This window comes from Vitis vinifera, chromosome 7 (assembly GCF_030704535.1).
Source record: "Vitis vinifera cultivar Pinot Noir 40024 chromosome 7, ASM3070453v1".
In the NCBI taxonomy this organism is placed as follows: domain Eukaryota; kingdom Viridiplantae; phylum Streptophyta; class Magnoliopsida; order Vitales; family Vitaceae; genus Vitis; species Vitis vinifera.
Window position 1 is genome coordinate 19,595,994 of NC_081811.1, and position 10,142 is coordinate 19,606,135.

The 10,142-nt window shown below is 32.7% G+C and overlaps 1 protein-coding gene across 1 annotated transcript; it reads left to right on the forward strand.

Annotated features, from left to right (window-relative positions):
- Positions 1-758: 758 nt before the first annotated feature.
- On the forward strand, positions 759-9,874 carry LOC100248598 (uncharacterized). Its single transcript, XM_003635196.3, has 8 exons — positions 759-1,037; positions 1,145-1,301; positions 3,740-3,825; positions 5,872-5,984; positions 6,348-6,413; positions 8,368-8,477; positions 8,561-8,626; positions 9,212-9,874. The coding sequence occupies exons 1-8, from the start codon at positions 943-945 to the stop codon at positions 9,695-9,697; spliced, it is 1,179 nt and encodes a 392-aa protein (XP_003635244.1). The 5' UTR covers positions 759-942; the 3' UTR covers positions 9,698-9,874.
- Positions 9,875-10,142: the final 268 nt, after the last annotated feature.

The window sequence follows — 10,142 nt, forward strand, 5'->3', positions numbered from 1 at the left end:
AAACCTAGCATGTTATTTTTCAAGTAATAGTTGATCAGTTCATAGAAAATCGGATAGTTCAATAGTCCAATCGTTGGTTCAAACGGTTTGACAATGATCCAACCCATGAACGGTCCATTTGATCGATTCAATTTCGAAATATCACAAGTCATATGTGCTATATAAATACCTTGTCCATTTACTGTACAAGCAAGTAGCATAGTAGGTTAGACCTTACCCATTTAATGTTCATGTAAGTAGTGGACTGCTAAGGGAGGAGCCTTTGGACCAATTGAATGAAAAAAAATCCAAAATGTTTTTGGTCTAAGGATTTTGGAGAGTAAAGTAATGTTGTTTTAATAAAATTAGGGGTAAAGTGTGAAATTTTGAATGTAAGGTGGTAAAGTGTAAAAAGAAAAAAAACCACCTCATCTTAGAACAACTTGCAACTTGATGTTTTCATTAAAAAAAAAATAATATGAAAAACCTTAAAAGCCCTCCTTGCAATGGTAAAAAGGGATAGTATTGTCTTATAGAATAAAATTTAAAATTTTTAAAAAGGAGAAGATTAAAATTATATTTGATTTCAAGAAAATATTATAGGAGAGAAAAATATTAAAGTAAAATAACCTTTTCATATTTAGATATTATAGAAAATACAAAAAAATCAACTATAATTATATATATATTAATCATTATATTAATATATAAATAAATAAAATAAATTCTAAAAATATACAAAATTAATATATTAACTTTAAAATTTAGATCTATTTTTTATAAAAATAAACCCAGTCGGCTTCAATTCTACAGCACTGGGAAGAGTCGACTCAAATCTCAAAGCCAACACCCAGCCAACGGCCTGCAAAAGAAAAACACACCGCCAAACCACTTCCCGCGCTTCCTCCCTTCACTTCTCGAAGAACTCCGAAGAAGAGAAAAAGGTTAGTATCGGAGAAAACCATGTGTGGAAGAGCTCGCTGTACTCTCAGACCAGACAACATCGCCCGAGCATGCAACCTCAATACCCTCCCAACTCAGAATATCCAAATGGACCGGTAGGACAAAACCCTAACTCTCCAAATCGCACCTTTTCGATTGACGGTCCATTCAGTAAAATCGATGTGTGTTTTTATTTTTTTTATTTTGTAAATATTTTTTTCAGGTATCGGCCGTCGTATAATGTGTCACCGGGGGCGAATCTGCCAGTGGTTCGGAGAGGGGGCGGGACTGAGGGCGAAGAGGCCATTGTTCATTGCATGAAGTGGGGGCTTGTTCCTAGCTTCACCAAGAAATCTGAGAAACCTGATCATTACAAGATGGTATGACCTTTTTCTCTTTGGTTATTTTTTTGAATTTTTTTATTTATGTTGATTGAATTGGTGTTGTGTAAAGTGGAAATGCTGAGTTTCGATTATAGAAAGGGGAGAAAAAGGCAGTTAATCAATATCAAGGGAAATCAAATATTATGAGAGTTATCTTTCAATGAACAGTTGTTGCATAAAGTGGAAAGTTAGCTCAAAATTTATCTTAAAAAGTTATTTTAAATTTTATGTACTCTCAAAATTTAGAGGACGATCCAATTTTATTTGTCTTGATGAATTGGTGTTATTTGAGATGGAAGTTTTGGATCATGGAAGGTATAAATAAAGGGGCAAAGAAAAAAGAAGGGAGAATTATGCTTTGGAGTGTGGAAAGAGGTGAGGTGTAATTGGGTAAAGGATACAAAACCTTTTAAATTGGTAGAAAGTTAAGACAAACTGCCATTCATTTATTTTATTTTATTTTGTTATTTTTTCAATTCTCTTTTTATTTTTATTTTTATTGTTATTGTTATTTATCTTTTCATATTACTCTTTATTATTATTATTAAAAATACTCTTTTAATTTAATGTTATTATTTGAATTTTTTTAGTATTTTCTTAACATAATCGTGAGATATGTAATATATATTTATAATTTTTATATTATTCATTATTATATTTAATATTAGTATTATTATTTGATGTATATTTGCTGATAATTACTTATTGTTAAAAACATATGACTAATATTTATATTAATATTTTAATACTAAAATTAAAAATAATAAAGTGCATAATAATAATAATAATAATAATAACAATATAATAATAATAATAATAATAATAATAATAATAATAAGAATAAGAAGAAGAAGAAGAAGAAGAATGAGAAGATGATGATGATGATGATGAAATAACTACAAAACAGAACAAAAGAAATGAGGAAAAAATTACAAAAAGCAATTTTGGCATCTTTTGATAGTTAAATGGTCAAGAATCCTTAAGAACAATTTAAGTAGAACTTTCATGTTGTGGGGTGAAATGTCAACCTTCTATATCCTTTTGACCAATTATATAAATCAGAAGACCCTAAATCATAATTCTTCCAAAAAGGAAAAAAAAACGGAAGAAATCTTTTTTTTTTTTAAAGAAAATCTTTTTTGGTTTAATTGAGAAAAAAATTATTTAAAAGCTAGGATCTTTGTGGAAGGTATAAAGTAAAATAAACTATAATTAAGATTATTTAGAACGTTATATTTTTCAAATTCTTGGAGAAATAAATTTGAGAGAGAATATGAGAAAATTTTGTTATGTATGAATTTATTTTTTATTTTCCTTCTTAACTTTTTTCTTTTCTTTTTTTTTTTCCTTCTATTTTCTTTCCTTTGGACTTCCACTCAAAATTTTCAAAACCCAACCATGGCTTTGGTATTATATATCAAATTAATTGCAATATTTCCATTTGAATAGCTTTTTGTTTACCTAAACTACATCAGATAAGAGGAGCCTTTTTTTTTTCCCTCTGATGCTGTTGTTTTAGGCGTTAATTTGTGCTAAATTAGTAATTAGTTAGTAGGCCAGTTCAGTTTATTCAAATAAAGTGGTATGCTTCCAACATCTCAATATGTTAATCATGATTGAGTTGGTCTTTTTCAAGTACATGTTTGCAATATGTTTTGGCACTACATTTTTTTTTGTTACATTGCTGTTAATGTTATTTGAAATAAAATTTGGTGTATATTTTGGTAGCTGTGGTAGTGCTGCATCATCCAAATCTGAAATATCCTTTTCTTGATCTATTCTACATTGTGTAAATTACTGCTTTTTTAAACACTATTATTTCAGACATTAGGATCAGAAAGTTAGAACGATTAATTCATGGGCATTGAAATTAGCGTCTTGATGACTGATCATTAATATGCCTTTTTAGCTGGCCTAGAATTACTTGATAAACCTTATACACCTATCTTATTTGAAATCACTTGTTTTGATCTCTGCACTCTGATGTCAAATTGTATATTAGCATTATGACATCTGTTCAGTATTCCAAATATGATAGTGTATATATCTTGGATGAATTGATGTTTCTTTACCTACAAATTTGCTGTATGATAGTATTGCATTCCACAAGTTCAAATATCCTATTGGTTCCCTTATGCCCCTTTCAATTTTGTAGGCACACCACTGTTCAAATATCCTATTTGTTCACTTATACCACTTTCATTGTAGGCCCATCCTCATAAGGGTCTGCCTTCTTTTGACTAATCTAACATTGATGCTAAATTTTTTTCTATCTTTTGAACTAATGACACATTTTATTTACTTGGCAATTACATTTTGTTTCTATGATTATATAACTATGAAATGCTTTACTTTTAGATTATTGTCAGTCTGTAAGATCTTGCAGTTTCATTGTAGGAAACCATTAACAACTTGATCTATGTTGCAAATTACAGTTCAATGCTCGGTCTGAGTCAGTATGTGAAAAGGCTTCTTTTCGGCGTTTAGTTCCTAAGAACCGGTGCCTTGTGGCGGTAGAAGGGTATGTTTAGCACAATGGTATAATGGAGTTATGTGCTGGTTCTCTGTGTTGCTGTTCTCCACCTTCCTAATATCTAATTTATTTGTTTATTTTTTTCATTCTTTTACAATGAAAGTGTTTTGATTTGATGCCCTTCTATCTCTCTGGAACAATCCAGTTATCCATCTTTTAAATTTTAGGAGTTGATGCCAATCAATTCTACCTAGTTCAAACAGGTTGTTGTTTTATTTGATTTCTGTAAAGGCCATTGCCGTGTTGGTCCATTCTTTAATCGAATGTTGAAGTCCTGTCAATCAATGGGACTGTTACCTTTGTATCATATGGATATGTCTGTGCACACCAGGGGATACCTTATGTAAGAATTTTGTCCCTGAGGTGCACTGTGTTGTTTTCTGGGCCATTTTTGCAAAGATCAAAGTGGAAGAGAGGTACATTTGAGTGGTAGTTTGTTATGTAGAATATGTTTGTGATTTGAAGGACACAAATGTTGATCTTCACACTCCATACCTTGCTCCAAGCTGAGATGTAGTTTGTTTTGTTGGTTGTAGAACATGTTAGTGATTTGAATGATTTTCTCTAATGTTGATCTTTAAACTTCATATCACTCCTACTAGACCATGGAAAATTTTTAGCATGAAATTTGTCTTAAGTGTATCCAAGATCATTAGGAACTTGGTTTTTGTCTATGTTGTGGTTTAAAAGTATTCAAAAAGATTGTTGCCTTTCTTTCTGTCAGAAAACTTCCAATGCGTGATATTTTGCTAAGTTTTTAAGGCTAGGTGCATGTGTGCATATTCGATTCATTCTTATCAGAAAGGGTGAATCACAGGTTGGAGGGATTTATTTTAGATGTTTTGCTGGTGAGAGGCTGAAACAATGGGACTTGATATTGGCACAAGCCAATTGCATATAGCAGCTTTCTTAACAATTTAACAGTTCAACTGGAAAGCACCTATTTGAGGCCACTAATGACCAATCATACTTCACAAATTTTTTAACATCTTTTTTGTACCTTAACTAGGGAGTCACAATGCTTAATTCAATTACTTCATACAGAATATAAGGACATGCAATGAGATTACTGGGAAATTTGTGTACCAATCATGCTAAATAGAAAAAGTTAGCAGATAAGCAACATGAGTATTTGGGGATTTGGTTGTAGTCAAATTTTTTGAGGATGTTGGACAGATTTGTACCAACAGATATCAGTCTTTTAACTTTGGGGGGTTAAGTTATTCCTACTTGTAGCTTAGTATTCTTGTTCATCTTCTGTTTTGGTCACTTATCCTTCTAGGGCTACTTCCTATTTTTGCTTTGTTACTCTATTTGGGTTGTACTTTAGTTTATTTATTAGTTTAGCCATATAATAAAAAAGGTGTGGGTGTTCTTACCCTTGATTTAGTTGACACATGACAATTTAAAAATGGTATATAATTTCTTGCATTGTAGATTTTGTCAATCTATAAGTTGTGCTCTTTTTTCTTATCAGGATTTGGGGTCATATCCCTCTCATTTGTAGAATATGGAACCCAACTTTAGTTAGAGAAGTCTTGAATGTCCATTTGAGAAATTCAGGCTTTCTTTTGATTTTTTTTCCTACTCCTTTTGCTTCTTTTGTATTCAGAAAGCAATCCTGATGATGGAAATTGTTCTTCCTTTTTTTCTCTATAGTGCAAGTTACATATTATTTTGATGCTAGAATTACATAGGAGTATCTTCTTATCTTCTATGAATTGCTTCCAACCTTTTATTTATGGTAGTTTTGCCTCATATCATGCCTTGCTCTACTCCATACATTTTTGCTGGGCCATCCATGGGTAAACAGAGAGTTTATACTTTAATGCCTTCTAGTCAGAAGTCTTTTCAACATTGAAATCACATGCATTCCAGAAGGAGAAAAGGCTATTTATTTATTTATTTTTCAACGTTGTTCCTTGAAATACCATTTGAGATGAATATCTTGCTTTGAAAAGTTTGTGTTTTCTGGCTGTATATTACATTTGTTTCCTCCTCAGTTATATAACAAGAATTAAATGTATTTTTCAGATTCTATGAGTGGAAAAAGGATGGCTCAAAAAAGCAACCTTACTACATTCATCTGAAGGATGGACGACCTCTTGTTTTTGCTGCTCTTTTTGATTCATGGGCAAATTCTGAAGGTAAGTCACCATTTTTGCATTGCTTTTAGTAGTAGTATGTGTCTGTAGTTTCTACTAAAATCTGCTTCTGTATTTTATGTTCATCTTTTTAGCTGCTCATATTCCCAGTTGCTGATTCTCATTTATGTTAGCTGTTCCATTTTTATTCATTCAAGTCTTGGTGATGATATGTTGTTAATGTGAGAAAAATCTGAAATTTGGTTTTGAACGAAAGGTAATATCATTTGCTGTTAATCTTCATTTGTTTTCTTTGCTTATTTTTATGTCTATTATGTGTTATTCAATACCAACAGTTCTTTGAAAGTGGATAGCTAATTCTTTTGATTAATTTGTTGCCATGTGACTAACACATACTTCCCACAGGAGAGATTCTCTATACTTGTACAATCCTGACGACTTCTTCATCATCTGCCTTACAATGGTTGCATGGTGAGTCATGTTTGTTTTGTTTTTCCATATAGCCTTCTGTAGTTAATTTTACCTGTCTGATAAATTTTATATGCTATGTGGTGCATTATCATTTTAACACATCTACAAGAGATCTGTTCACATCTATTGCAAAATGACTGGTATTATAGGGAGGGAAGTAAAAAACTTAAGTATGAAACTCTTCAAATTTTTTAGGTCTAATTGCAAATAATTGAATGTATCCCAACTTTTGGATATATTATTCTCTTCCATCTAGAATCTGCACAATAAAGTTTTCACAATCCGTTCAATTCTTGCAGCAACATATAGACTTGGGTTTACATTTTGGGCTTTCATATGTGAGACAACAAATGAAACTAACCGTTTGACTAGTTTTTAGTCATATTTTTCTTGGCCTGGGAGATTTCAAGTGGCTTTAAGATTACATGTAAGGCTGCAAAGGCAAACCTGAAGGTAATCTATGGTTGATGCAACTTTTACTCCATACTACATATAATTTTTCTTTTTCTCCAAAATAACTGGAGGTGGTCACATATGCAATGCTGTGAGTAACTTTTACTCCACAGCATTTGGGGTATATGTCAGTGGAAGAAAGAGCTAAAACTCTCATTCTTGAAAGAGCTAGGAGGTTGGAAGCAGTTGTTTAAATTTGAAAGATAATTTTTAAAAGTAAATAGAACTTAGTAGATAGGAAAAACCTGGAGAAGCATTACTTAATCCTTGAGAATGCTTGGTATAATTCTCATCACTATCGGAATTCAACGTATGAACAATTTATCACTAAATAACTAATGATCCTAACTACCTCATTTTTAAAAGTTTTGTAATATGGCTACCTTGATAGCATTTCATACCTATTCTGAAAAAAATTATTATGAAAGAGAGAAACAATTAATGGGTAAAGTTGTGAGTACTTTGTCAAATCCCTGGAAAGATTCACCTTTTACATTCCTAAGATAAATGATTATTGTGGAGTTCCAGTTCCAGGCTCAGCGAGTTGTTTCTCCTCTTTTGCTTCTGTAATCCACACATGCATGTGGTTTCCTACTGCTTTACTTGTTCCTCACACCTTCATCAAGTTTCCATGTGCCATGTCATTGTCATCATATTCCATGATCCTATTGCCAGTTCTTGCTTGGTAGCTAATTCCTGATTATATTATATTATTATTATTTAATGATGAATGATCCCTGCTAACAATCTACATTTAAAAAAGGGATTGCATCGTTTTGTTAGTCCATGAGTATCTGAAGCTGCTATATGCCTCTGACTATTGCTTTTAAGAAGTACCATGTTACAAGATGTTTCTTCTTTTGTTAAAGCTTGATTATCTGTTCATTCGATTTTATATCAGTCTTGAGGAAACATTAACTACCGAAGTAAACACAAGAATTTCTGCATTAATGTGTGACCAAACCCCAACTGCTGGGTTGTTAGAACTCAGTGTCTCCATAATAGTCTTACAACTGATAGAAGATCACAAATGTTTAATTGTGTAACGTATGTGATTGACATAGTGATGTAATTGATGATTTATGACTGCCATGTTCAAACTAATACTCACTTTTGTCAATTTGTAAAACTATTAACTCAATCTTCCAAAATTTGGATTAATATAGACAGAAGGAATAGGATTCATGCTACAACCTGAAGGTTGGAGTAAGTTACCACTGATTGGGAATGAAGAAATATTTTTCTTTAAGATAGGGATTGTATGGTATTATATTGGTTCTTTAAACTACAAATAGTATGATAATTATATTGATTTCTAGACGCAGAGGCATTTTACGGGGTTCGCTTATTGAAGTTTTCACTCCCTATTTAGTCTCATAAGAGTGGGGAAGAACAAGATATTTGTTTCATCAGACCTGCATAATACCATTGGTCTGAGTGTCATCAACCTTATAGAAATTTGAGCGGTTATTTAACCATCTTGTTATCATTCTTTCCACAGATAGGATGCCTGTTATTTTGGGTGACAAGGAGTCAACTGATGCGTGGCTAAATGGTTCTTCATCTTCCCAATTTAATACGGTCCTCAAACCATATGAAGATCCAGATTTGGTAAAAGCTTTCTGAACATCTACTGCATTATTATAACTAAATATTAGAAATTTGAATGTCTTGGCCTTTATTTTACTCTCCAGGTATGGTACCCGGTGACACAGGCAATGGGCAAGCCATCTTTCGAGGGACCAGAGTGCATCAAGGAGGTGCAGAAACTTTATTTTTCCTTTCAAGATAGTTTAATATTCTTTTGAGTCCACTTGGATCACTCAAGTCAGAGTTAATTTGACAAATATGAAAATCTAGATAGTTGATAATATCAGAAGAGTTGCTTGCATAATGCTCCAAAAGAATCCCGACTCTTCTCTCATATCCATGCACGTCAAGACACTAAATAAAAAAAAAATTAGGACTCTGAATGTGGCAAGGAGGGCATCATCTAGAAGTTGATGAACCAGTTTCAATGCATTATTGCAACATGAGATTGATGGGTAAAGTGTATAAATGGAGTTCAAAAAATCAAACTCCTAGATATGTACCAGCACCCGACACCTGCACCTGCACACAAGTCGAAGCAACATAGAATGACAATATTTCACTTAGTCCCTTCTTACTCTTAACAATGCATGTGGTTCAATTGCTTTATCTTGTTACCACTTCAATGGTTCTGTAAAGAAAATGTGAAACCATAGCTGCACGAAATTTTTCCATAATTATATCTTTAAAGTATAGCGTACCTTGATTCACTTTGCAAGAGGCCACATATGCTGATGACTCACCATGTTCTGCAGATTCAGTTAAAGAACGAGCAGAGGCCCATCTCAAAGTTTTTCTCAACAAAGGGAATAAAAAATGAACAGGGTTTGTCTAATGAACCCGTCAAGTCAAATCTGCCACAAAGCTTGAAAGAAGAACCCGCCATCGAGAACAGCACAGGACTTCCATCCTCTACTGTTAAAGGTGACCATGATTCAACATGTAGTCGTTCAATTCCTCAGGAGGAGTCTACATGGTTCACAAATCTGCCAAAGAGCTTGAAACAGGAACCTGAAACAGAAGACAAAACAGGACTTCCATTTCCAGGTGACCATGATTCAAAATGTGATGAAGAAGCTACAAAGCTCCCCATAAAGCGGGACTTCGAGGAGTTCTCTGCTGATTCAAAACCAAACACTGACACAGTTGAGAAGCCAAGTCCTGTGACAAAGAAGGGAAAACTTAATAAGAATGCAGGTGACAAACAACCAACACTGTTTTCTTACTTCGGAAAAAGCTAGAGCAGTATGATATGGACTACTTGTTTCTTGCGAGACTATATGTGATATGGACTTTTTGTTGAGACTAGGACACCTTTTTGTAAATGAAACCTTGTTTTTGTTGGATCATGTTAACTCAAATGTCTAAATGTGAATTCTTTTAACTCTTTCAGTATTCAAAAGTTATTTTATTTTTAATTCTATATTGTTTTATCACATCAATTAGTGATTTTTAATTTTGATATCTTAATTTGAAGAATTAAAATTCAAAATCAAAACTTTATATCAAGTGACAGTATTTACTTGAACATTTGAAAGTGGATGGAAATGAGCCTCTGGGCCATAGCTTAGTTGGGCTCGAGGACCACAGAATTGGATTTTACATTCGATTTAAATAAGAAAGAAAAATGCTAAATCGTATGAATTTTTCACCGATTTGCTTCTTGGATAGATGGATAGTACATAA